This window comes from Hydractinia symbiolongicarpus, chromosome 6 (genome assembly GCF_029227915.1).
Source record: "Hydractinia symbiolongicarpus strain clone_291-10 chromosome 6, HSymV2.1, whole genome shotgun sequence".
NCBI classification, from domain to species: Eukaryota; Metazoa; Cnidaria; class Hydrozoa; order Anthoathecata; family Hydractiniidae; genus Hydractinia; species Hydractinia symbiolongicarpus.
In genome coordinates, this window is record NC_079880.1 from 32564323 (window position 1) to 32592112 (window position 27790).

Sequence of the window (27790 nt, forward strand, 5' to 3'; positions counted from 1 at the left end):
ATACCACCTTCCTGGATTAATTTAACATCTGAACATGAAACTGGGGAAAGTGAAAATGAAATGAACGTTGATTTTGCAATAAAATCGACAACAAATAATAATATTGGTGATGTAAAATCCAAGATTGAAGATTACCTGGACAATAGCGAAGAAGAGAATGAAAACCCGTTAAACGAATATCGCTTGCCTTGCCAAGAAACGTCTTTTGTTCCAACTATTCCACATGACCAAATTGATGATGGAAATATTGTTATTGCTCCAGGAAAGAACAAATTTCCCATACCAATAATTTCTGATGAGCATTGTGAAGAACTTTCCCACCCCTATCTATTTCCAACAAGTAAATTCGGATATCACACAAAAAGACAAGTACCACTTTCCCCAACCAAGTATTTCAACCAAAGATTACTGAACTATAGACAGAAGTTTGCCTCTGATACTGACCATATATTCTTTGCTCATGCAGTGACTCAACATCTTAATTTAAATAGTCGCATAAACATCGCTATGCAAAATATTAAAGCAGATGGTCTTACAGCAGGAATGATGTCTGCGAATTTTAAAGAAAGAGTTAAGTCGTTTATAGCCAGTGACGACGCTTTCACGTTTATGAACACGTTGAAAGAAACTCCTGCATATTGGAAACGATTTCTCTTTGAAGTGTTGGCTATGGTAAAACAGCTAGGACTTCCAACATTTTTTATGACTTTGTCCTGTGCAGACTTAAGATGGAATGAACTGGTTAAAATCATTACTAAATTAAAAGGTAATGACATATCTGAAGAAGAAATCGAAAATCTAAATTATTATCAAAGAACAGAGATTCTTAACAGTAATCCAGTTCTTCTAGAAAGACATTTCCAATACAGAGTTGAGACATTTTTTAAAACCATAGTTGTCAACGGGCCATTAGGTAAAGTAAACTACTACGCGATTAGAGTTGAATTTCAGGTTAGAGGTAGCCCACACATCCACTCTTTATTATGGGTTGTCAATGCACCAATTTTAAGTAGCGATAACAAAAAAGAATATATTGCCTTTGTGGATAACATAGTTAAATGTCAGCTTCCTAATAAAGACAGCAACCCAGATTTCTACAAACTAGTTTCGACATATCAAACACATTCTCATTCTAAATCTTGTCGTAAATATAAAAACATGAATTGTCGATACTCTTTCGGCAAGTTTTTTACAGACCGTACAATTGTTGCTGAGCCTTTACCTGATAACCTCTCAAAGAAAGAAAGAGAAACACAGTTAAAAAAAAGAAAGGCTATACTAGAAAAAATAAAAACTTCCATAGATTCAAATTTGAATCCAAGATTAAATATTATTCTTCATCCAGATGAACCGAATTATAACCAACCTGGTACAATTGAACAAATCCTTCAAAGTTTAGCCATAACAAAAAAAGAATATGAAAACGCACTAAGCATCTCACCTGATACAGGATTTCAAATTCACTTCCAAAGGCTTCCAGATTCTTGTTTTATCAATAATTATTTTACTGAAGGTTTGAAGGCATGGGAAGCTAACATAGACATTCAACCTGTTCTTGATTATTATAAAGCAGTTTCTTACATGTCGGCTTATTTGTCGAAAGTTGTAAATGAATCTTCAGAGGCAATGAAAAAAGCTGCATCGCAGGCACTAGAAACTGGTGATTCATTATTTGAACAGATGAAGTCAGTTGCAAATGCGTATCGAAATCATCGCGAAATGTCAGTTCAAGAAGCAGTAGCTACCATAATGCCAGAAATATGGTTACGAAAGACATTTCCAGCTGTAGTTTTTGCAAATAGTAACATTCCTGAGAAGCGATACAGGGTTTGTCGTAACGAAGAAGAAATTTTAAGTTTACCACCAGACAGTACGGATATTTTTAAACGAAACATGTTGGATAGATACATGGATAGACCAAATTTAGAATTTAAAAAAGGCAGATACCCCATGTTGGAACAAATGTGTGATGCTGAGTTCTTGTCAAGCTATTCTATGAAAATAAAACCGAAACCAGAAGATGAAAATGACAGTCAACCAGAAGTACTTAAAGAAATAATAGCTGAGATTCGCAATAACGCTTGTGGCCGAGAGAACTGCCAATTAGCAACCTCGTTCCTAGATTAAAAGTTACAGTTGGCGTAAGCGGGTGCTCCCTGGCCATGGATTTTAGTAGATTTAGATAAACATGGCGTCTAAGTTGGGAGAAAAGGAGAAGTGGGAAAAGTTCTCTGTTGCAATGAAAACCAAACGTATGAAAGGCATGAAAGGAACAAAATCGAATAATAGCAATACAGAAGAACTAAAAGGAGGAGGAAACATACTGAAAAACCAAGAATTGATCGTTCAACAGTTTGAGGCAAAGGTAAAGCTAAAAAATATGAGAGGATCGGAGCTCAAGAGTTTGTGCCATACAAATATGACGAAATTACACTGCATAACATTAAAGAAGCTTGCCCCCGTCACTTTGAACATAGTTTACCAGCTGAAATGGCTTGCGATATATTGTCATCAGAAAGAGGACCATCATGCAGCAAAATATCCCACCTTACCAACTTCAAGCTGATTCATATCAGATTTATTAAACAAAACATGTCCCACAAATTGCTATCCAAACCAAGTTATGATAGTGGCATTGAAAGCAGGGATTATATTAAAATTATAGTAACCCTTTTGATTTCAATAAGTCTTTCAAGAGAAAACGGCACGACACCAGCAGCACAACAACAAGCTTGCCAGCAACAGTAATCTCTTGCCCTAGCAAAGTATGTTCATCTCCATGTTTTCCAAAAAGCATTTCAGTTGCTACCATGTTAAAAATGGGAAAGGTTATTAGAGAAGTGGAAAAGCCTTATGAAAAAATTGAAGTGTCATACTTCAACATCAACATTGATGCATATACATGGAGTCAGTCTAGTGCAATGGAATTCTTAATCGATGATAATCCATTTAGTCGGGGAGGCTTTCGCGAGGTATATGGAGCAAAATCTAAAGATGGAAAAGAGTATGTTTTAAAAAAATTTCTAAATAGTTCATTGGAGACTATTGAACAATTGAATGAAACTTCAGCTACTAAAGAAAATGTAGAAAGCTTTGCAAGAAGAGCAATTCAAACACACATCTTAGCAAAAAACTTCACAGAACAGTTTAGAACAAGCAAAGTACGTTAATAATGATGGAACAATTATTGATGATGTCAGAACCGAACTAGTGTTAAAGGCTGAGTGTTTATCTCATTATTCTTATCAAAAACCTAAAGCAGAATTATTGCTTTTTGACATTCAGGGCTGTGAGGGTATGGTAGGGAAGTGTAAAAAATAATGTCCTTACTCCTCATACCTGATTACTTGTTGAAGGACCATATATCACACTGTCAGTTGCATCTTCAAGGTCATTGTGATTCCTTCTCAGATAAGCATGCATTGTAGACAGGATAACAGTTTCACTTCCCTTATCTATCCGTATATATGCAGGCAATGTACGAGTTTGGTACAGGTACTCAAGGTACCATTTAGCCACGATTTCTGGTTTAGAATTTGAGATCCACGTTTTCAACCACAATAGCTTTCTACTTGAGGTGTCAATACACCCATATACTGCTATAGGAAACGTGGCATTTTGATACTCCATAAGTTTGTCATGAAAATTTAGAGATAACACCCAGTCTGAGCCTTTTGTAGTGAAATGTTCTTTCTCTTTTTTTTGTCGTTTACCAGGACGGCGTTCCTCCAATTGTTCAGGCACGAGGTCAAACATTGTATTATGCACCAAATCTCGCGGAACTTTTAAGTCGTATTTTTGTCGTATTTTTTGGTGCATTGCACGGTATCCTAAAAGATTTCCAGGATCCTTAAGTTCTTTTTTCACTGCCTGTTTTGCATGATCGATCGTAACGTTTTTATCAATGTAGTAGATCTTAAAGTATCTGAGCCTGCGATCTAATGTTCTTAAGCTCCAATCGTAGCTTGGGTAATCTCTTTCCACAAAATTTAGAATTTTATTTCTTAGGATATTCTGCTTGACAAAGTTACTTAAATCAGTTTTAAGCTGCGTGTTGCTGCACCATTCAGCCATGTTTGTTTATGATTATTACCCAGAACAATGCATTGAATTTAAAAAAAAATAGATTTAAATTTTTCATGGCAGTTCTCGGCCAATGGACACTTTAAATTCAATTTGATTTTTTGTTTGTTTGTTTTTAACATTAAATTTAAAATTAATTTAAAATAAAACTTGGATTTAAATTTTCTTTTTCTTTTTTTTTTTTGAATATTTATGATGGCACCGAAGGGTCAAACTTCCATACAAAAAAATTTAGACTTCTATTAAAAAAAAATTAGACTTCTGTTTAAAAAAACAAAAACTTCTATACAAATAATTGAAATAACTATCATTTAAAAAAATGTAAAATTCTATTCATAATAATAAAAACTTTTATTAAAAAAAAATTAAAAAACTTCTGTAAAAAAAATTGCGAACTTCTATAAAAAGCTTTGGAACTTCTATAACTTTTTTTGAAAGGTTCTATCGGCTACCGTAAAAATAATGATACCAAATTATAAACAAACATGGACGCCGTGCTGGAGCAAATTGTACGCAGCCAGGTAGAATCGTACATGATGAATACTTCAAAGTCAGCAGCAAATAGTTATTGTAATGCCAACAACCCCGATGACGGTTCTTCAAGTAGTGCTAACAAAAAACGGAAAACAGAAACTCGTCTTGGCAATTTATTGTCAAGAGTTCGTCAAAAGGCCTCATCATCCTCTTTGAAAAGTTACACACCTCGAAAGATAAAAAAAGTACAAGTGAAAACGGAGCGATATAATATATAAGCAGTCATCTGAATGGGAGATGGACATCATTTAAACTGACTTTGGATCCTTTTTTGTTTTGTTGTTATGTTTGAACTGAGACGTGACACAAAAATAAGTTTGGTTAGTGTCCTCCGACCGAACGTCCGTTGAGAAAAAAAAATGCACTTTTTTGATTCGGGTGTCCGAATTTCCAATAGAATGATGAAACAAGCAAAGGAAAATCTACTACCAACATTCTTATCTTTTTTTTCTTCGACTCACCTCGCAACCACGCCGCGATGTTTTCTGATTATAAATTGCCTCTAAACTGGCTCAGCGAGCCCCCTTCTTTCTTTTCGCACAAGCCCTGGGATAAACTTCCCGATAATTTTTGAAAGAATCTTCAATTCGCGCGCTCGTAAAAATACCTTAACGGCCTTTTTATGCCGGCCGTAAGTGTACTGTTAATTTTTGCAAGGTGGTGGGCGTCACACCAAATTTCTCGAGTGGCGCAATTATGCCCGTGTAAAAAGGGCCGGTAAAGGTAGTTTGAGTGAATGATCAAACATGACGGCAGCTGACTTCGATTATGCCAGATGTTTTAGCAAAACAATGTAACCTTTCTTGAAAAAAATGCATGATTTTTTTATGGCCGACCGACCGACCGACCGAGCGAACCTCTTCTGAACACTAACCAAACATTTTTTTGTGTCACGCCTGACAGACAATAGAGTTTCCAGTATTCTGTTTTGTTAACTTTTTTTATACAATTTCTAAGAGGGTTTTTAGGTGCAATAAAAAACTTGTTTCGATTTATTTTTATTGTGTTTTTTTTTTATCAATTGTATGAATATCTGGGAAAATTGAAGAATGCCTAAAATTATGAAGGGGTCTGTTTCACACTTCGATATTAAACACGTAATACTAAATTTGGATTAAAAAAAAGTTTAAACAGTTAACTATGTTCTATGAATACTGTACGATCTTTGATAAGTACATGTACAGACGTAACGCATCCGAAACAACATTAAGAAAGTCCCATCCATTTTGCTGCATCAAAGTTTGTGCGAACTCCTTGAACTCGGGGAAACATCTTAAACTGTGTTGTGGGTAACGCATGGATAAAATTGTTCAATTTCATCAGCATCTACGTTTATTAGGCAATCAGTGGAATGATACAAATGTGGCAAGTAATACATTACATCCGGTCTTCCACGAGGGCCAGGGTTCCTACTCTTAGAAATAATGTGTGAATTCCACTCATCCCGAACAGTCTGTAACCCCTTGCGGATTAACGGCATAAAGCAAAAACGTATGCAGTCGACTAACACAGGATCGGAAATTTTCACCAACCAATGCGATCACGCTGTAAGGTAGACCAGTAGGACTCAATTCTTTGATTTTCCGGGGAAGAGATAATACTAAAAGAGCCCAAGCTGTTTTGACTGTCAGTTGAAATATGTAAATAAACATGAATTGGCTCAATCAAAGAATGTTCGGTACCATCATCAGCCTTGATTTGACTGGGTATGCCTCCCAATTTCTTGATCGAGTCTAAATAAAATTTTGCTACGATTTCCGGGAGTTTATTGGAGGATACCACTTCAATCCAGATTAATTTTCTCGAGAAGCCATCAATACAACCGTGGATCGAAAACCCAAAGGGTTTCAATTTGTCATGACCGTCAATGTGCCGTGCGTAATTAGGCCCTCGTGAAACATATTTGCGTCTGTGAAGTCGTCTGTTTTTTCGAAGAATTACATCAATCTTACGTCTTCGTGACGGCAAATAATTGACCTAGACATCATTGCTGCTCGCATTCTACGATAACCTAAGGTGGAACCACTACCATTCATCTCCCGCTGGATTGCTTGAACAAGTTCCTGATTTTAATTACGATTTCCTTCTAAAGCTCTACGTTTCAAGCCATGCTGTCTGAGTCTTCGTTTAAGAATCGATAAACTAATTTCAATCCCATGAACATGTTTCAATAACCCAATTATTTTAGAACATGAAAAGCCTTTTACAAAATAATCTCGGATGACATCCATCCTTCCTCTTCAGCTCTTCCTCATATCATCTCTATTTGGCTTGATCAAGAATTTTCAAGTTTCAAAAACGGTTGATTGAAAAATAAATAAATTGTGTTATAAAAGTTTCAAAAACAATTTGCAGAAGTTTTTCTAAGTTTTTATAGAAGTTTCAAAATTTTTTGCAGAAGTTCCAAAAATTTTTGTAGAAGTTCCAAAAACGTTTCCAAAACCTTGAGAGATTTTATAAAAGTTTCAGTTTTTTGTATGGAAGTTTCAATTTTTATATGGAAGTTTCAATTGTTTGTATAGAAGTTTCATTTTTTTGTATGGAAGTGTGACCCTTCAGTGCCATCGCAAATATTTTTTGATGGCAGCTCTCGGCCACCATACAGCTCTTGTTCAGCTCTAAAATACTTTGCTTTTTTTACTCAAAAAACAGGCGGTTTTGAAAATATAGCATATTTAGTGTTACAATAGCTGTTTTATGACTGATTTATCTATTTTTAAGCATGATAGATCAATAACTCGATATTTCCTCACTTTCCGCGTCAGAAAAAGCAAAGTTCTATAGCCAAAGATATAACAAGAAGCCCTGGGGGCTCTAAGAATTTCCGCTCGCTACCAAAATATTTGATGAAAACCTGCTAATTCGTTGTGTTATTGTGCTAAACATTTGAGGAGGTTTGGTGCATGAACCTCTGAAGATAAAGCACACAAGTGACATTATATCTTACAACAAACGCAAACAAAACGAAACGTGTCATAATAAACTCACATTTTAAAATAAATTGCTAACAAAAAATACAGCCTAACATTCATGGTAAGTCTTGCGATTGAAACGTTTATGGTCTTAAACGGCATTTAGTTGACAAAAAATCAAAATTTTGCTGTGACCATCATTTTCAGCATACTTTTTTTATTAACTGTGCCAAATTTTGTTGAAAACAAATTTTGTCCTGAAACATCATTTAGATGAGTTCCCAGTAGTTGGGGAGCTTGGATGCGAAGTTTACATCTGTGACGGAGGAACGTGTAATCCCAGGGTCGATTTTTTCTCAAAAAATGCTCCAAAAGAAAAAAACGACGGTTTTAAAGAATTTCCTACGCCTTCGGGCGCGGAAATTCAATTATCGCAACAAACTTATTTTCGTACAATTTTGAGAAGATGGAGGGGAGTATTCGACAAAAATATATACCGTTACGACTGAAAATTTTATTTCGAGAAAAAGAAAATTAAAGATCTTTGCTTTTACCTGCAAAAATCATGATGAAGGAATGTTACACCCACTTAAACGTTATGAATAATTTAACGTCATGAATATTCTTTTTTTATTAATTTATTCATGAAAATTAAAGGTAAAGCGTTTTCGCCGAATTTTGGGTCTTGTTATTGTTAAACAGTCAAAAAAGGCATAGACAATAACTAATAATAAATTTGTGTAAATTATTAAAGTGTAAACGTTTCCTATGTTATATGTGTAGAGATGCAATTTTTTATTCGTTCTGCATAACTTTCTTTAATTATCATACAGAATAAATAAATAAATAAATAATAATAATAATAATAATAATAATAATAATAATAATAATAATAATAATAATAATAATAATAAAAGCGGTTATATTTCAGCTCCATAATTGTACAAAATGGCTCTTCTCCTGAAATAACATATGATATTCGTATGTACATAAAGGTTAATATATAAAACAAAAAAAACAAAAAAAAAAAAAAACGAAAGTTCATAATATAGTATGTTTCACAAAAAGTATTAGGAAGAGAATTATAGAAGAGATCAAGTAGTAGCAAGATGGATAATTATGTGAAACATACTAGCTATTGTTCTAAAACGAGTTGTTGAAAATGCGAAACAAAAACAAAACTGGCGGATTAGGAATGATAAAATATAGAGAAAATAGTGACTTGGAAAAAAGAGAGATTCTGATAAAGTAGGTAGTCGAAAATCTTATTGATTGTGCAGACCTTATAAAATATAGTCATATAATTCACTAACATATTTAAACTGAAACTCATGTTTTTTACAGTTTGCATTAAAACCCAGTAAGTACTAAAACAGTTGTAAACAGAGGCAAAGTTGGACTAGGTTTTAATGCATACTGTAGAGAGCCTGCCTATGGTGCTCAATGAAGAATAGTGGTAGCAGTGGCGAGGTTAAATAAAATAAAATTGATTGGCAAATAATAGGTAGAAGACAAAAAGGCTAAAACAAACAAACAATAAGGTACACAAACAAGAAGACACTAAGGACGCTCCGAGCTAATGATTTATCTAGCAGATAACTTTTAGTGTTTTTGCAAAAGTCCGAGTAAACTTTAGCATTTCTACAGTTGCCAGGCAGATTGTTAAATATTTTTGATGCCTCGTACTCAAAAGTATTCGCAACGTTGACCATGAATGCAATCTTTATACCGTCGTTTTGTTGGCGACGTGATGGTCGCACTGGTTCTTTCATTTGTTGCATTGGCAGGAACTTCGGCCAGTCGTCAATGTTAATAGATTTCCAAGCAAGTCTGGAAATGCTGAACTCGGCTCGTTCTTGCACAGGAAGCCACTTGAGTCCAACAACGTCATTGATCTTGGAATAACGTAAGCGTACAAAACTTGCAGCTGAATTTTGTACTCTCTGCAGCTGGTTCATCAAGTATGTAGGTGCTCCGTGATAGATTGCATTACCATAATCCAGTTTGCTTAACACCAGTGCTTCAGCGAGTTGCTTACGAAGTTTGAAGGATAAAAACCTTTTCAAGTGAGCTGGTGTTTTTAGTGTGCCAAATGATGAAGATGTGGTTTTATTGATATGGCTGTTCCATTTTAAGTCTTCTATGAACGTTACACCAAGCAGCTTGAATTCGGAGGTCTGTTTGATCTGACTTCCGTCTGTTGAGAATATTTCATATTTAAACTCGTGATGTTTCGCCATTTGCTTTGTGGAAAAAAGAAAGGAGTTAGTCTTTTTCGTATTGAAGACGAGGCTACTGTTTTTCGACCATGACTGCACTTTTGATACATCTTGATTCATTTTCGTGACACATTGATCAAACATTTTTGGTTTGCAGGAAAGGTATATGCTTGTGTCGTCAGCGTACTGGATCAACTCCGTAGTTACAGTAAGTCCTTGTGATACGTTATCATTGACTTGGGTGAATTGGCGTCGACTCGAAAGGTAGTTTGCTAGGAGGTACATGGATGCCTTTGAGAATTTTAGCTGATGGAGTTTAGTTATCAGCGATTCATAGTCCACAGTATCGAATGCTTTAGAGAAATCTGCCATCACAGCTAAGATTATTTCACCTCTGTGCATCGCTGTCACGATGTCATTTTTCAGCTTTGTGCATGAGGTTATTGTACAGTGTCTTTTACGAAAGCCAGACTGGTGAATGGAAAGGAGATTTTCTCTTTCGAGGTGCTCTGATACCTGCTTCATCATTAATTTTTCAAATACTTTGGACAATGCAGCAAGGATAGAAATTGGACGGTAATCACTAGGTTCGTTGGGATGGTCTACCTTTGGTATAGGTGTGATTTTGGAGATCTTCCATTGTCTGGGAAATATCTTATTATCTATCGAGGTGTTGATTATGTGACATATAGGATTTGCAATTGAGTCAACACAAATTTTTAGGTACTTGGATGGAATCTGATCTGGACCTGTTGAACAGGTCGAGATCAAATTAAGAATCATCTTCCTTGTTTCCTCGTAAGTTACGCGTCGGAAGCAAAAGGCATCATCTGTGTCTGGAAGATTCTGAATGCTTTCTTTCAGCATTTGTTCTGGTTTTGGAACTGAATTAAGGAGGCGTTCGGCAGTCTTGTTAAAGTGTGTATTTAATTTTTCTGGATCAGCATCAATACGTTTTGGATTTGGATTTAGAATACGGTGAATGGTGTCTTTGGGACGTTTTGACGATAACACAGTACGGTAGAAGTTTTTCTTTGCAGTTTTAATCAGTATTTTTACTTCATTTCTGATTTTTCTTAGCTGCGCAAGGTCGGAAGGATCTCTAGTGCGTTGTGCAATCTTACGAAGACGATCTTTTTCAGCTTTGCAGTAATTTCAGGGTCTTTCAACCATGGTGCTGGAGGACGAGCGATCTTTTGTCTGACCAGTGGAGCGTGTTCGTTTAGACAGTTTGTTAAAAGTGTCGACTTGGTCTTCTGGATCATTGAAGGCGTATACCAAGTTGAACGGAAGATTAAAAACATCCTGAACGAATTGGTTGATGTCTATTTTTTTTCTGCACGCATGTACTTGTATCGTGGCTCAAATTTTGGTTTTGTGATGTTGCATATTATATAGGGAGCATCATGGTCACTAATCTCGTCACAGGGTAACACATCATGATGAGTGATCTTGTGTAAGTTCGTAATAATATGATCAATGACTCTGTTAATACGGGTGTTTTTCAACATGTTGTTTAAAACACAGGCTATTAAGGATTTGTTGGTAATTCACGTATGCTGATGTGTCTTTTTTGTTAAAGTCAATATTGAAATCTCCGGTGATGATAATCGGACCAGTCCAGGTAATTGATACGAACGATACAATAAATTCAAATTTCTGCAGCCAGTCGATCTTTTCGCCATTGATGGAACTCGGCTGATAGAAAGCAGCTAGAAGGTAAGAAGTCTTTTTCCGTTTCACTTGAATCCAGAGATGTTCAATAGTTTCGTCTTTCTTCATGATGTCTTTACGTACCTTGTATTTGAACTGGTCCCGGATGTATAAACCGACACCACCACCACGCTTAACTGCTCTGTTATTGTATTCAAAGTTATACCCAGGTATGGTGACGTGTTTCAGCAAATGGGTGTTGTCTTTAAGCCAAGTCTCAGACATCGTTATGATATCAAACTGATATGTATGAAGCATTGTCTCCGCGAAAGATGAGGTGATTGATTGGGTGTTCAGGTACCAAATGGTAGTTCTGTGTCTGTTATTGTTCAACAAAGCTAAATGCTGATCGAATGGTGCTTCTTCAAGAATAACTGGATCAATGATATCGTTGTCTAATAGTCTGGTGTTATGGAAAGGTAACTGAGAACAGAGACAACGGCAGCATGACCAATCAAAAGTATCTTGCGCATTGAGATGATGATTGTTTTTCCGCAAGCAGGACTGATGGACTGAGTCTTTGCCTGGGAGCGTTTTTACGAATGTTCTTCGTACATAAGTGACAATTTTCCGGTCCTGGGTTGGTTTCAATATCTCCCGAAAGTATAAGAGTGAAGGTTGCTACGTGGTTTTTGTAAAGAAGAACCGGTGATGATCTACGAACCTTGTCGGAGCGTTGATGATTGTTAGGTTTCACACAATTCTCAGCATTTTGAGTTCATAACCCACCAATCTCTGTGAGAAAAAGTACCACCATAATCACTACAAGTTTCTTCATCTTGTAGTTATAACTTATTCTGCTCTTTTCTCGAACACAGCAATATAATCACAAAAAAGACTTCAAAAATACGAGAAAACGGCGTCAGTTAAGAGTAAACAACAGTTCGCGGTGAAGCCATTGCAGTATCAAATATATTTAAGGAATTTTAAACTTTGAGCACACTATTGAATTGAAAACACTAAAAGATAAAAAAGATTTTTCCTCATTTTATCCCTCTTAATAATAAATATTTTAGATTCTTTTTTTTAAAATATCAGGAAAATATGTAAAAGAATCACAATTAAAAATTTTTTTTATTAAAAAAAAATGACCGTATGTTTCTGTCTTCAGACAGGACTGTTTCGAATTTTTATCTCGAGTGATACAAAAGTAATGAATTATATTATAATAAGAACAGTAAACCGAACTTCTTATTTTTTATTTTTATCTAACTTAGACGGTAACATTGCACCGACCTCGCGCGATATTTTGCGGTACAGTCAGGGGTAATCGGTTGTATTAAAAGCACAGATTGTATTAATTTTCCGACACAAAAATAATACTTTATAGGCCACAAAACAATGTTGGAAAACATTTTTGTCAGTCAAAATTATTCATTGGACAAAATATTCAAGACCCTGAAAAAAGTTCGTCACTTCAGTTCATTTTGAAAATTCCACTTTCATGTCAACTGTAAAATAACTATAGAATATATAAATGACCATAGTTTTTAATTGGACAAAATTTTTGATTTTGTTGAAATAGGTATATCTTTTATGACTAAAATTTAAGATACTTGCATAATTGTGAAACAAAGAGGAAATTTTCCAGATTGGTAAAAAACTTGCAAGTTACCACATGCAAAAATGCTGAAAATATCCATAAAACCTTTTTTTCTCTCTTTTTAAAGGGGCTGCGAAAACCAACAGCTGTTTCGTAGCACCTTTAAGAATATCACACTAAAATGTTTCATTTTTTAAATAAGAATATAAAGTTTTCAGGTCTATATCGTTATACGTAAAAGTTAAAGTAAAAATAAATCTTCTAAAATGAATTGCAAACTGTGAGCTTAAAATTTCACAAGGGTACTGGCGTGAGCGTCCATTATACATCACAAACGCATCACTTCAGAACGGAGGGTTTGAACCTGAAAATAAAAATTAAATCACTTTATCGTCAATAAACGAACAATTTTCTAACAAACGAAGACAAATATCAAAGTATGACACTAATTTGCTTTGTTAAAAAACTCAAAAAATAAAATCATAAATCCGTGAAAAATAAAACCAAAAAGAAGCCTTTCGGACAACGCAAATTTCGGACGGATTAATATTCAGACAAAAATGATCCAAAATTATTAATTTGGGGCATGTTATAAATCTTTCATTGAGTCGTCTATGAAAGTTTGAAGCTGGTATAAGAACAACGACAGTAGGTTTAGCCTATCAATACACAGAGTGTCGGCCAAATATTTTTTCGTGCCATATTTATTGCCATATGTACACACGCAACAAAATCCCTAGATACAAACAAAAATAAATATAAAGTTTTACAAATGTTTTTGCCAAGCACTGTGCAAAATATCACACTAATCACACTAATAGCTTTAATAGCTTGACCAAAGGAGGGGAAGTGTAGTCTTGAATTCACATTTAGTGGGCGATATCGTATATCAGTCATATCCTTTTTAGATATCGTGAAAATAAATAAAGAAATGAAAGTTTTCTTCTCATACCCTCTCTTCCAAATTCTTCCCCGTCAGTAATGAAGACATGTATTCGTCTTGATCAGCCAACTTTAGAGCATTTTCGGTATGTTCAAGCTTATACGTCATCTCTTTAAGAAACAATCTAAAAAATGCGTAGAAAAACTAACTACATACTGGAAAAACACAGACGGAAATTTAAAGCCTATGGATTTACAATTTTTAAAATGAGCGTTTAAAACATGTTATATAGGATGTCATCTGCTAGTTAACATTCTTTTCTGCTCACCTTGTGTCGTCTTCAGAGTACTTCAGTTTGTTGTTGACGAATGGCGAAACATATCCTGTACCGTAGATCATTGTACCATCAACGTTTGCAGTGTCGCCGTGGAATTGGAAAACACGTTCTTCAGAGCTGTTTATGTGCCCACTTTGAGGTGGCAAGTGGTGCACAGGTGAGGTTGGTGGTTTTCTCCAAGAATTCTTTGTTTCATAAAAGGATTCAAGATTAGTGTTACTATTTGCTGTAGAAGAGTGACGAAAATTAAGTGATTTGGATAAGTTAACAGGCGGTATATTCGCTGTCGATGAAGCTAAAACTCTTGTTTGAGGAGCAGTCAGTTTAATGAAATTTACATGAGAAGTATCTGAGGTGGTGTCTTTCAGTAATTTGTTTTTTTTTCTTAGAGTTGACCAATTTAAAGTGTCTGTGACAAGTGTCTGTGTTTTTAAAGTGTTTTTATAATACTGCATCGCTCTCTCCAATGTCTGCAGCTTTTCTTTTAAAATATGTTCGTTTTCTGTCAACTTATTAACGGTATTTTCTAATTCAGTTCTCTCTTTTGCGTGTTGTAATATGAGGTCAGACTCTTTCATTTTTAAATTATGCTTTACCGTACGACATTCATCTATTTCATTTTGGAGAGCATGTGCATTATCGCTTAACCTTTTGTTTTCCTTTCGCGCAGCCTCCAAAACGTTGACGCACTTCTTTAACTTCTGCTTATATTCCGTGGCCTTGCTTTCTAATTTTAAATTATTTTCAAAGTTTTTGTTGGAATCCTCGTGCATATTCTGCAAAAATTTTTTTTGACTATTTAGTTTCTCCTCCAAGCGTTTAATTATCGTTAAATCAGTCTCCTTTGAATTTTTTGCACGTTCCAATTCTAGTCGTAAGTTTTCCTTCTGGTTTTCCACGGTAAATAGTTCGTCGTTGGCCTTTTTGTTTTGCGCGATCAGATTGTCAATCTCTTGACGCGTCGTTTGTCGCATCGTTTTTTCCGACATCTTCAAACAGTCGTATTTCCGGCAAGAATCTTCGCACGCATGGTCCAGGTCTCTCACCTTTTTATTTACCTTTTCGTTTTCTTTCTTCAGTTGCCACGTGTCCACTTTTAATTTCTCGTTTTCTTTCTCAACACTTCGTAACAAGTCTTCCAAATATACGACACGGTTTTCTAAATTATCACTTTTGTCGAATGATTCTTTTAACTTGGACAGATGTTCTTTGTATGTGTTTAACTCGACACTTAACTCGCATTTCTCTTTAGCAAGTTCAGCGAGTTCCGATGACATTTTTTTTATTTGCAACAAGTATCCCTCCTTTTCCTTTGTGCACTTTGCTTCTTCTTCTTCTTTCACTCTCATCACCTCTGCAATCATGACTTCGCACAAATTATCGTTGATCTTCTCCGCAAACTTTGCAGGTATTTTCTCCAAGCTTTCACCGTCGTAGACATTTTGTAATTTTGTTCTCAAAGCAACCAAAACATCCAATTTCATTCGTTCTTTCTCTAGCTTCATTTCCTGAATATGCGCAGACATTAGGTCGAAATACAGAAGTAAATTGTCTGTCTCTTCTCCTTCTAAAAGTTTATTAAAACAAAACCAATTTAACACCTAAAGGAATTGCAAAGCTCATACCTTACTTGTTTTTCATCTAACCTGAAATCTGTTTCTATAATCTTGCACAAGCTATTTCTTATGATGGATAACTCCAGCCCAGTTAGGTAACATGGCAACTTCAAGATTAATACACGAGCAACTTTGGAAACGGGAACTTGCTTAAGTACAATGTTTTCATTTGCGCAAAGTTCTTCACAGTTATTGATTTATTCGTGAAGTAAATTTTTGGCATCCTAAGGTCTTGATAATCTAAATCTGCCTAACAAAAGCGAAGACATTGATTTCATTGAAGTCAAAGTGAAGAGAACTTTTGTTTTGGATGGCAAATGAGATTTTTATACTTATAGTACTTTATTTGTGATGAATATGTTTTCCGTTGGACTTCTCTAAAAAACTTTTTTCAACTTTAAGCGTCGTGTTGCGTATATGTCGTTACTAAGAATGTGTTGTACACTACCTTTTATTTGCTCGTCTACTATCTTACTTGCTGATACACTCAGAGCGGTATGCACAGACGTTTCTTTCTTTCCTTTGCTAATCTGTTCAACAGATATATTCTCATTTCCAATATCCACAAGAGGTCTGTTAATAGGTTCGCCATTAACTAAATTGCCGGCTTTGTCTTTTTCAGTGAGGAATTTAATTTCATTGTGTTTTCTGTTATTAACGTTTACAGCACCCATCTCAAGAGAAATTGGTAGAAACAATTCTAAAAAAATGCGAAACTTTAGGAAATTTAGAAAATTTTAATTTAATAAGACGAAGTTTGAGAAGCTTTCCAACTTGTGTTATTTATCTTTAATTTTTTTGTAAAGACGCTACAATGCGGGAAAGCATTGGGACTTTTCTAATTTTCTTAAGTTAAGGTGGCAACAAGAAAAAAACTACGTATTTTAATACGCGTTTAACAGCATGCTTGTAAACACTCAAGCAACGATCTTTGCAACACTTTATTTGCGAATCTCTTAATAATTTAATTTGACAAGGTGGCCAAAGAGAATTTATGTTGGAAATCGTGTTTTTAAAACTTCAGTAGGTTTTGCTGTTATTGCTTATAATGATGGTGCTATGGGACTAATTCCTATGTTTCAAAAATCAGGCATAGACTGTGGTTTTTCTACTACAGAGGAAAGTGCAAAAGTAGACACTTGTCGTATCAAACATTCTAACCGCAAGTCAACGGACTGTGTCAAGTTGGGACGTAAAAAGCGTAGAGCAGTTAGAAAAGGATTCAGATAAAAAGAGCTTGAAGAAGGGAAAACTTATGGATATGGACAATTTTGTTGTACATTGTTACACAAGATTATTTCTTTAATATTTTGCTTTGGCTTTCGTAACTGTTTTTTCAAATTATGACCTTTCAAAAAGCATAAGTTTTGATAGGAAAGAGATATTTGCCTGATATTTGCGGAAGACTCTTTACATAAAACCCAATCCAGACGTTTAAACATATGCATAGGATATGACATATAATGTTTCCCACATAGTGTGCGGGAAACATATTTTGATTTCTGGCACCATAATGTTATTATCTAGAGGAGCGTAGCTAATGGTAGCACATGGCGTCGCGACCTTAAAATAATTTGGTACTGTTGTAGAAGTTAACTTTTCGTTTTTACTTCGACGACAGCAACCTTTTATCATGGAACTGAAAATTGAAGGTATTTTTCATTAGTTTTTTATGTTTTTATGTTGTTTTTATGTTTTGTTATTTGTTTGTTTTTTGCTTGTTTCTGTTTGTTTGCATGTTGTATGGTATTATTAGTATTATTTTAGCTTTGAGTCGAGCAGTAACTTTTTGCTGTTTTCTTTTTTTCTAGTCCTTTTGAAACTTTATAGACTTGCGCTCTTATTTTGTATTTAACTACTCTTCTTCTTCTTATACTTTTAGGACACAGAGCCGCAAGTGAGGTTTTCATCCATTTCGGAAGCAGGAGTAGCAATCAAGCAGTTTGAACTTGATACCAATACCACCTTTGTAGTTTTCTTTACTTTAAACTAGCTTCTTATATAAAAAAATATCTATCAATGTGTCTTAATATTTTTCTAGGCTACAACTCATTGGATCATAAAATACTTTTTGAGGAGAAGAAAACTCATTATGACGAGAAAAAACTAAAATTTAATGGAATTCCTTCCATAATCATTGGCAATGAATTGCGAGATTGCACTCATGGCGTGAACCACCAAATATAAAGAGTCAAAAGTCGACATCGGAAAAGTTAGAGAGTAAAGTTTTTGTTTGTTTTTGTTGATACCATGGCTTATGTTGTACATGTCATATATAGACTAAACAATTTTATTTAGGGTGACATATCAAATTTAAGAACATTTGGGAAATCAAGATTTCTGTCCCAGACTACTAAAAAGATGAACTGTCCTGCAAAAATCGTAATTCGAGATGTGATTTTCTTCAAAAGTTTTAAAGTAGGTGGCACCTTTATTATTGATAATAATGTCCGATGACATAAGATGACTTGTTAATTAAGTAAATATTCTTACATGTAGGCAGACACAAATACTGAACGACGAAAGCTTAAAAAAATATGGAATACAGATTAAGACACTTGCAAACAGAAATATGCGTCATTTCTGAAAAGAGCTCGGACATTGGACACTCGCTAGGCGAGGTACGGCTGCAATTTGTGCAATTTATTTATATAAATATTCTAAAAAGTAGTATTTAATACAGTAAAATCTTTTTCAGCATGTTGGAATCATTAATAAAATCCTTCAATTGGTAGGAGAGGGAGTAAGAAATGTAAGGGGGATTTCAAGACATATCAAAATTTATGTCAAAAATGAAATGTTCCGAGGCAAAGCCGATGTACCAGTCGCTGCTTCCATTCAACAATAAAAGACGTAGGTAATCATATGTACAAAGCAGCTGTAAAACTACGTTTCGCAAAGCTCGATCAAGCAAATTTGGATATCAAAATTCAGGAATGGAAAAAAGAGTACCCGAACGATAACTTCTTCTTTCGTAGTTACGGAAAACCGGTAAAAGATGCTGAAACAGAGTTTGAAAAGCTAAACAATGACGTACAACCGGAAAATAGGCGAAAAAGTGGAAGATAAATTTATACAGGTATATTTTATTTCATACTTTTTTCTTTTACTTATCACTTTTGTTTGTTCATCAAACATCTACACAAAGGCATTTATTAAAGCGTTATGGTAATCACATATGTTTGCTACCTATAAAACGACAAAGTATTCGATCCCTCTATTCTTCGTTGCCCTGAAGACGAATGTCGATTATCAGATTGATGGCTCTTTCGCAATGCAGGATGAAACAGCTGATGCAATCACGAAAGCTTTAGAAGTTTTAAAAAGTTGGAATGATACGCCAATATGCTTCATGGTCGATAATTATGAAGAGAAGATAGTTTCAATTGAAAGAAAGTTTCCTGGTAAGTCTATATTGTTTTTGTATATATATTTTTTTATAAGTTACAAATCAAGTAATAAATCTTTTTTTAAAAACCTTATTTTAGATTTCCTGGTGTTGTTATGTGCTTTTCATCGCGAACAAGCTTGGGAGCAATGACTTTGTACTGGCTCAAGTATGAGTTCCATGAAGAACATGGTTCTACTAAGATTGCGAAGAATAGCTAACGCATACTTGCTTGAAGAGTATAAAAAATCTATGGAAGACTTCTGGCTTCCCTGCCATAAGGTAAGTGCATTTCTGTGATAATTCAATTGTGAAAAGCGGCTCATTTGTTAAAAAATATTCAAATTCTTTTAGAGATGGGTAAAACACTTTCGACAAGGTTTAATGGAAATATCCGTCAATACAAATGTCGTCGAGAGAAAAAATAAAGATTTTAAGTATGAGTTCCTGTTCCAGTACAAAACACGTCTATTAGTGGCATGATAAGTGTTTTGGTTACAGATTTTCTACCAGAAACCTTTTCAAGGTACTTTAAACATTATGTTTCACTGAAGCAATCCTTTTATGTTACGTCTATAACATACGTTTTGTTCATTTTTTTAGGTATGTTGAAGCAAATATTCGGCGAAATTCCGAGTATAGAAAGTACAATAGACTCTACCATCTTGGTTACACAATAAACTTCAGGCTTTCACGAAGCACTGCATTGAAAAGGTCGGTCTTTCGAAAGAAATCTAAGTCGAAAATATCTCACAGATAATGATAAAAGAGTACACAATTAACACCACGACATTTTTGACAATCTTGTTGGATGGAAAATAAAGGAGGATGTCTTAAAACAAATTGCATCGTACTCCGGATGCAGTTCTGGTGCTATACATATACGCACGATGCCTGTTCAACAGCAACGGAATGGTGTTGACTGTGGCCTATTTGCAATAGCATTTGCAACCAGTTTAGCGTTTGGTGATGATCCAACGCTACTTTTCTACGACAACGATCTTGTTAGTTGTCTCGAACGCAGAATGATGCAAAAGTTTCCTACTGTGACAAAAGAAAAAAGAGTAAGTCGGTGTAAGGATAAAATGAACATCTACAAGATTTTTTGTTCTTGTAGACAACCATGGTTCCCTACACACAATAAAAATTTCCACAAGGCAAATTGCAAATTTTGTGACGAATGGTACCACAGGATTTGGGAAAAGATTCCTGCGAAGGTTTTCAAGGAAAAGGATTATGAGTGGGCATGTAGTCAAAGCGAGAAAAACAACATCAAAATAGTGTATTTTCCATTTAGAGTTTTATATTGGTGAAAAAAAACACGACTATTTTTGCGACAAGTTCATGTAAGCTTTCGCTTCATGCGAGCATGATCATACAATATTTCAACAAAATCATCGTTATAAAATAAAATAAAATAAAAAGTAATAATAAAATTAATGACTTGTATCAAAATCGTATTAAAATAGCTCAAGAGGCATAGACTTAACCGACTTATTAAGGAATGGTCGATCTCTCTCAATGAGCAGACTCTTCTTCAGCGTGACTTTAAAATTATTAGACTCGCGCGTTAGAATATTAAAATTCTCAAAAGATGGTGGATAGCATGAAGAAAAGTCCAAAACAAGGTAAAAGTTTCTGTATACGATCTTTAAATGAGAAATTATTAGCCAGGCGCATATTAGAGGTAAACGCTACTTTGAGTCTACAACGAGTAAAAACGAACTAAATAGTTTTATATGTAATTTTTTATGTGTAAAATACCAGCATAACCATTAAACTCCAAAAGTTTCTTTTTCTTTTTTGTTTACCCATCTATAATCTCTTTGGATTTTTTAACTGAATAAGGTTGTTGAAAAAATAGCGAGTTTCCGAATAAATCACTTTCCTTACTATTTTCAAGAAGAAATATGCCTTAGGAAACTGGGTTCAAAGCGCCCCACATAGACAGGCATACATAAATGTGCCGTGTTGTTAAATATGCACGTTTATGATCAATATATATGTTTTGGACTACTGTCGGGATTGGGTTTTGTGTAGAGAGCCTACCGATATTTGCAGGCAATATTACATTTCTTTGGTCGACGAATATGCGGTGATTTTTTATAGTTTGACGGTCAATTTTGAAATTTAAAAATAATAATAAAATTCTGTTTCATAGAAAACAGTGTAAACACAATAAAGAACTTATTTTGCAAATTCCAAGCGGTACTGAAGGTTTTTGAATGAGTTATTTAATCTGAAAGGTAAATTACGCTTATTATGTGCATAATTTATGATTTTTTGTTCATATGTAGTAATAAGCTAAAGCATATAAGAATATTTAAACTTTTTCTTAAAAAAAATTTTTTTTCCCTGTGGTTTAGTAGCTACATTTGTAGAAATAAAAAAAATAGTTGTATAGCCATGCCTTTACTGGTTTTGGACTTACCCTACATTAAATATCAACATAAGTTATTTCTTAATCTTGCTGTAATTTGAAAGAAAAAAAGTCCTGTGTTCCCACTGCTGCAATATATTGCACACGATTAATTGTACACAATACACCGTATTATTCGCCGAGTCTGTCGGAATTGTTTATGTTGAATCAGTGCTTACAAACTCATGAAAATTTATCGGTGCCTCAAGCCATGCAGCAGCAGTTAAGTCAATAGAGAACTGCTAATTCTGGTTTGTTATACTGGCTAGTAATTCAAGTTGTGAGCCAGTTTTACTTTCTGAAAAAAAGTTGTTAGGAGTAATGAAGAGCTTGCCGCCAGGCATGAAGAAGAAACTACCGCATGAATTATTTTATTGGGTTAAATTTTTGGAAATCAATATCCTTGCAAAGGTTAAATAGTATATAGAGAATAACTTTAACATTTTATAGCTTGTCTAATTAACCTAGCCAGCTATATATATCTTTACATTTAAAAAATGTTTGCTAGCTAAGCACTCTTCTTTTGCTAACTCTAAGTCAGTTAACAGTGCATGAGTAGATAGTTTTACTTTCTGAAAAAAAGTTGTTAGGAGTAATGAAGAGCTTGCCGCCAGGCATGAAGAAGAAACTACCGCATGAATTATTTTATTGGGTTAAATTTTTGGAAAACAATATCCTTGCAAAGGTTAAATAGTATATAGAGAATAACTTTAACATTTTATAGCTTGTCTAATTAACCTAGCCAGCTATATATATCTTTACATTTAAAAAATGTTTGCTAGCTAAGCACTCTTCTTTTGCTAACTCTAAGTCAGTTAACAGTGCATGAGTAGATAACAGTGCAAGAGTAGACAGTCATTCACTAGCATAGTAGTATTTTTTTATTATTTTTTTTACTAGAGCATTTGCAGCTTATCAGGAATGTTCTGATGTCAACATACAGAAAGATTATGATTAGAGTACTAAAAAAAAAGCTTAGCTATCAGCATGAAAATATCCGAGATGCCTTAGAAGTACAGACAGGTTGGCTGGAAGAAAAAAATGGAATGCTGGTGTGGCCTCACCTGAGCATTACAGATGCATATTTTGCTACTAGCCGACTTTTTCTATATATTAAATCTCTAATTAGCGGACAAAGGGGGAAATAGCAAAATTTGTCATTATAAACATTTTTTTTTTCTATTTTCGTCAAGATTCTTTTCTATCGATTTAACGCTTTTTGATGCTTAGTGCAATCATATCTCACCGGAATTTCGAAATAACTGAGGAGATACAAATCGACGGCGAGATTGCATCTCAGATTAGTCCTGGTAAACAGTAATGCTCTTCCACAGGCTAGTCAATGTAGATGGCATGATACTAGATGACACCAATGTGTTAATCAGTATCAGTATAAGGAAAAAGGCCTCACACAATCAAACAAGAGTGATTTTTTATAGAAAATACGTAATTGAAGTTATGAATTCAAAATATAATTTTACTGTTAAGCAATGCGTGCCTTTACTTGTCAAATTTTTATATCCGTAACCTATAGGTTAGGGATATAAAATGGATACTTTTAGGTAGGTCAAAAAATGTTAAAACGAGTGAAAAAATTTTGACTTTGTATCTGTCTTCTTTAAATTCTGTAAAATTTTGTTAAATTCGCGACTACAGAAAAACTCCCTGTTCAAAACGGTATATTCGAAATAAATAGATTAAAAATGTTTCTAATTATCACGGGACGCAGTGCATCAACACTTGCTTGGGTAAATCATTCATTGGCAACAATGTTCTTTCATACTGATGTCAAGATACGGCCATTCAAAAAGCTGAAAGAATTTATTACGTGTTTTAGAGAGAACTGAATTTAGGGTCTTAATGCCATGAGAAAGATATTCAGTTGAAACAATCATACACGAACTCAGCATAGACTAGATTTTAGTAATTTAGTAATTAACCCTTATTTTTTCAGAACATTACATTTAATAAATTAAGATAGTAATAATAATCCGTACCATTTTCGCCGGAGCATGAAAAACCACTTGTCGTTCCAGAGTTAGCTTCGTCAAAGTGAGTTTGTCTATGTAAAGAAGTACTTGTTACTTCAAAATAACTACCTAAGCTATACTCCGATTCAACTTCCATCTGATTTCTTGACGCTGGGCAGGAAATGCTATCTTTTGCTATGACCGAAACTTCTTGTTCGTGCGAAAGTTGTGACGAATTGTCAGTGAACGACAATGATAATGACCTAAGTAACACGTTTGATTCGGCGTTGTTTAGCTGTGATTTCTTAGTCGAAGCTTTCAAATCATCCATGATTATATTAGACTAAAATGGGAGCGACAGTTCCAATTTATTAAAAAGTAACGCAAGCATCATGAAGATAATATTCTTGATGAAAACAATTGTCATTTGCCATTAAGCTAGGCAAAAACAAAATAGCTAGCGCAACTTGGTTAAAATGAGAAATAAATAAAACGAGAATAACTTTTCACAGTGACTTGGGAAAATCGTCAATACACAATTTTTGAATATCCCAGATTTTCGCATTTTGTATCTGTTTCAACCCAAAAGCAGTTCCAACGCCGCTTTGGCATGCAATTTTTTAATTTACTTAGATGATTGTCCGAGTGCTCGTTCCTTGCTAGTTAGTCTGTTTACTGCCAGAATAAAGCAAAAAATAAGCGGAATTCCTGGTTTTTAAATTATATTTTTGTTTAACAACTATATACACGTGTTCTCTTTTTTAGTCTGCTCCAGTCCCCTAATTTTGCGCATGTTTTTCGTTCTTGTCAGTGGCTTTTTTTAATAATACATTTTAAGGTGTGAGTAAGGAAAAAAATAGTTTTTGATGCAATTTTTTTTAACTCTTTGTTCTATGTTATAAAAAGGGAAGTACCTTTTTGGGCCCTAGCTGTAGGCTACAAACCACCAAAAATAAAAATACAAGGTTTGTATGTATCTAAAAAAGGTGATAAAGGGACATAAAAGTTGTAACTACCTTCGAAGGTAGTTAGCTCCTGATTACAAAGTAAGTTGGCTAAAATCTAAATATTGCTTTCAGATTTATGAGGCTAAAACACGCACTTAGAAGATATAGAGGTCAAAATAGGAACATTTTAAGGCCACTACATAGATTTCCAAGATAGAAGAGACTATATCAAAAATGCGATTCAGTGTTTTTTATTTAGTGATTTTCGGAAGCTGCAAATGCAATAATACAAAAACACAGAATCGCATGCTGGTACTGTAATTTTCGGTGCAACAGACAACGGTTTTTATTAAGATATTTGTATTTAATAACTCATTCATTTATTTTTTTTAAAAAAAGACATAACCTTTATTTTTCTTCTTTGGATGTTTCTTTGAAGATTCTACGTAAGAAGCTTAAAGTTGAAATTCACATATCTACTGTAAATTGCAGGTAAAACAGAAAAAAATTGAAATCGCTCGTAAATCCCTTTTTTAAAACAAGAAAAATTAAAAATCTTCGCAAATTTGGTGAATAGTGAATTTACCAATATTTTTAATTGGAAAAACTTGTACAAATCTTGAAAATTAATATATTTAAGATGCACAAAATAAGCATACATACTTGTATCTTCTGGTGGGAACGTTGCTGTTTTGTGATCAGCTCTTTCAAAAAGTGGGACGAATCTATACATTTATAAATAACAATAATATAATTAAAATTAATCTTCATCATGGTACATTTGTGTGTTCATCCACTTCTGAGAATGGTTTACCCAGATCGGATCTCCAATCATAACAGGGGGTGTACTCTGTGTAATTAAATTGAAGTGGAGCTAATTTGTAGATCGCTAACATACTGCCTGACAATGAGTGGAATTCGATCCGTGGTCCCCAGAAGTAAAAAAATACTACACAAAGTTTAATAGAAGTTGAAGTGTGCGTGCGTTTTGTGTTACAAATTTAGCATATGCACAATATATCTACCTACATAGATGACTCACCATTAATATTGTCGAGCAAATGATCGGCATTTTGTTCTTGTAAAGTTTCGTCAATCTCTTTTAGCGTCATGGACAAATCTCCAAAGATTGTTTCATTACTGCTGCCAGAAATGGATTCAAAACTGGCTTCCATCTGTTCATATTCAACTGAAGACACATCATCCGAGTTAGTAGACATACTAGTCCTTCACTGCCTGTAGTTTACCTTTTCAAAACCAAACATTTTTAAAAATAAGTACTGCTTTTTTATTATTACGTTATACATGTTTTTCGTTTTGATTGCCTAACATTACACTTTGTTCTAACAATCTAAATAAAACATGAATGAAGTACATATCCTTTCTAGAAATAAAAATATTCCAATAAATCATCACATAAACATTGTTTTTACCATATCGGCTATAGTTTCAGTAATAAGAAGTTAAATAGAGGGAAGACAGCAGAACCGTTTCATGGTTAACAGTAAAAAGGAAGAACAAAAAGTTAATTGACTAAGATATTCTTTTTAAAATATTCTTTCCAAGTTCAATATTTATGTAGGTAAAAACAAAATCATAAAAACATGTTAGTAAGTAAGAAGCCATATTTATCATAATATAAAAGAATCAATATATTTAAAATATGAAATATTTGATAGCGAAACATTTCGTATCGACTATATCATCAGGCTATGACGTAGCTTAAAATTTAAAATCTAAAATACATACACATTTAAATATATTTAAATAAATTTAAATTTATATTGGAGTTTGTTTAAACAATTTAGAAATAAGATATATAATTGATCTTTAATCACAGGTGTAAAATTTCTTATAAAAAAATCTTCCATATTTTTCTTTTTTGGTTGTCCAATGGAGTAGGACACAAAACTCTCCAACTAATGCTGTCCCTAGGGTTTACTTTTTCATTGGAGTTCTTCTGTTCCCAAATAGTATAGAAGAAATATTATAACTGCAGAGTTACATCAAGGATGGAAAATTAGCCCTTTTTTGCTGAGAAAGAAATAATTTTTCACAAATTCAGGCCAGCAAAGTATCCTACCAAATTTACTCACTCTTGTATTCTTTTATTCAATGAACGTAATGCAAGTAACTGAAAAACAAGTTAACATACCCATTTGTTGAAAAACAAAAAGCTGAAATAACTTTTTTGGTTTTTTCAACAAACATTAAAGGGTAGAGTTTCACACAAAAGTTGTTATATATGAAAGAAATTAGTTTTGAGGAGAGAATTATACCGGAGAAACCAAAAGGAACGTGGAAATAAGATGGTCAGAACATTTTTACCTTAATCAGTCAAGCATTTAATGCTAAACGATAGGCACAGCAATAATTGAAGAGTTTTGTGTCTTGCTTCATTGAACAATCACAAAATGAGAAATAATAAAAGCATTTTATACAAGAATGTTTAAACCTGTTATCAATGATCAATTGGATATCCGATTTCTTAACATGTTTAAACATGGAATAACGTGAACTCCCATGAACTATGAATTTTAGATGTAACTAGATGTGTATGTATTTAGTTTTAAAACATTCTATAGCTTAATGATGTGGCTCACTACGAAAAGCTTAAATAAATATTTTATATCTTAAATATATTGTTTCTTTTATATTAAAAACATGCTAATTCGTGCCAAAAATAATTGTTGGTTTATAAATCATCAAAACAAAATTATTTTATTTTTTCTTATTGTTTCTACCCCTTCCTTCTCTTTTTAAGAGAGCATCTCGTAATGCTACTTGCTTCTCTCGAAATGATTTTTTACCTTTGGCGCGAGACTTGCTGCTGTGACTGATCATCATGAAGGGTTTATGTTTGAGTTTTTCCTTGTTTGTCGTACTTGCATTCTCGTTTTGTCTTTTCGATTTTGGTTTGCTAAACTTTTCCCTACCTTCGCGACCTGCTAGAACAGTCGCCAATCGTGATTCTTTATCATGTCTCATCTTTTTATGCACGTTCTCAATATTTGATAAATCCACAAGTTCGTCTCTTTCTCTGTGTTGTGAACCTAGGGTGGTGCTCTTTCGCTTTCTGCTTTTCCCATCCATTTGTTTGGTTATGGATTTCTCTTGAATTTTCTTGAAATCCTCATCAGTTAGAATTCTTGTGAGACTAACCATTTCAGCTTTCTTCTTATCACCTTCAATGTTATCTAATTAAAACAGATATACAGCATTTACC

The 27790-nt window shown here is 34.0% G+C and overlaps 3 protein-coding genes across 6 annotated transcripts in view; all 3 read right to left on the reverse strand.

The window, feature by feature from the left end:
- Nucleotides 1–3174: 3174 nt before the first annotated feature.
- Nucleotides 3175–4194, reverse strand: LOC130646906 (uncharacterized). Its single transcript, XM_057452569.1, has one exon. It carries the CDS (start codon nucleotides 4072–4074, stop codon nucleotides 3334–3336), a length of 741 nt encoding a protein of 246 aa, XP_057308552.1. The 5' UTR covers nucleotides 4075–4194; the 3' UTR covers nucleotides 3175–3333.
- An 8981-nt stretch (nucleotides 4195–13175) lies between these two features.
- Nucleotides 13176–27055, reverse strand: LOC130646902 (early endosome antigen 1-like). 3 transcript variants are annotated; one of them, XM_057452562.1, is made up of 8 exons: nucleotides 25607–27055; nucleotides 25228–25289; nucleotides 24532–24594; nucleotides 23645–23960; nucleotides 16289–16540; nucleotides 14216–15791; nucleotides 13957–14071; nucleotides 13176–13368 (listed from the first exon to the last, which is right to left on the reverse strand). In XM_057452562.1, exons 1-8 carry the CDS (start codon nucleotides 25782–25784, stop codon nucleotides 13333–13335), a joined length of 2598 nt encoding a protein of 865 aa, XP_057308545.1. In that variant the 5' UTR covers nucleotides 25785–27055; the 3' UTR covers nucleotides 13176–13332. The 3 variants fall into 3 exon arrangements, with proteins under 3 accessions (XP_057308545.1, XP_057308546.1, XP_057308547.1); XM_057452563.1 differs by lacking the exon at nucleotides 24532–24594 and adding an exon at nucleotides 24971–25006; XM_057452564.1 differs by lacking the exon at nucleotides 24532–24594.
- Nucleotides 27056–27197: 142 nt separating this feature from the next.
- The window catches only part of LOC130646903 (protein SDA1 homolog), a 32511-nt gene continuing 31918 nt past the window's right edge, over nucleotides 27198–27790 (reverse strand). For both annotated transcript variants that reach the window (XM_057452566.1, XM_057452565.1), the window contains one exon: nucleotides 27198–27761. In XM_057452566.1, coding sequence (XP_057308549.1) covers nucleotides 27286–27761 — 476 coding nt within the window. In that variant the 3' untranslated portion in view covers nucleotides 27198–27285. The remainder of the gene's footprint in view (nucleotides 27762–27790) is intronic.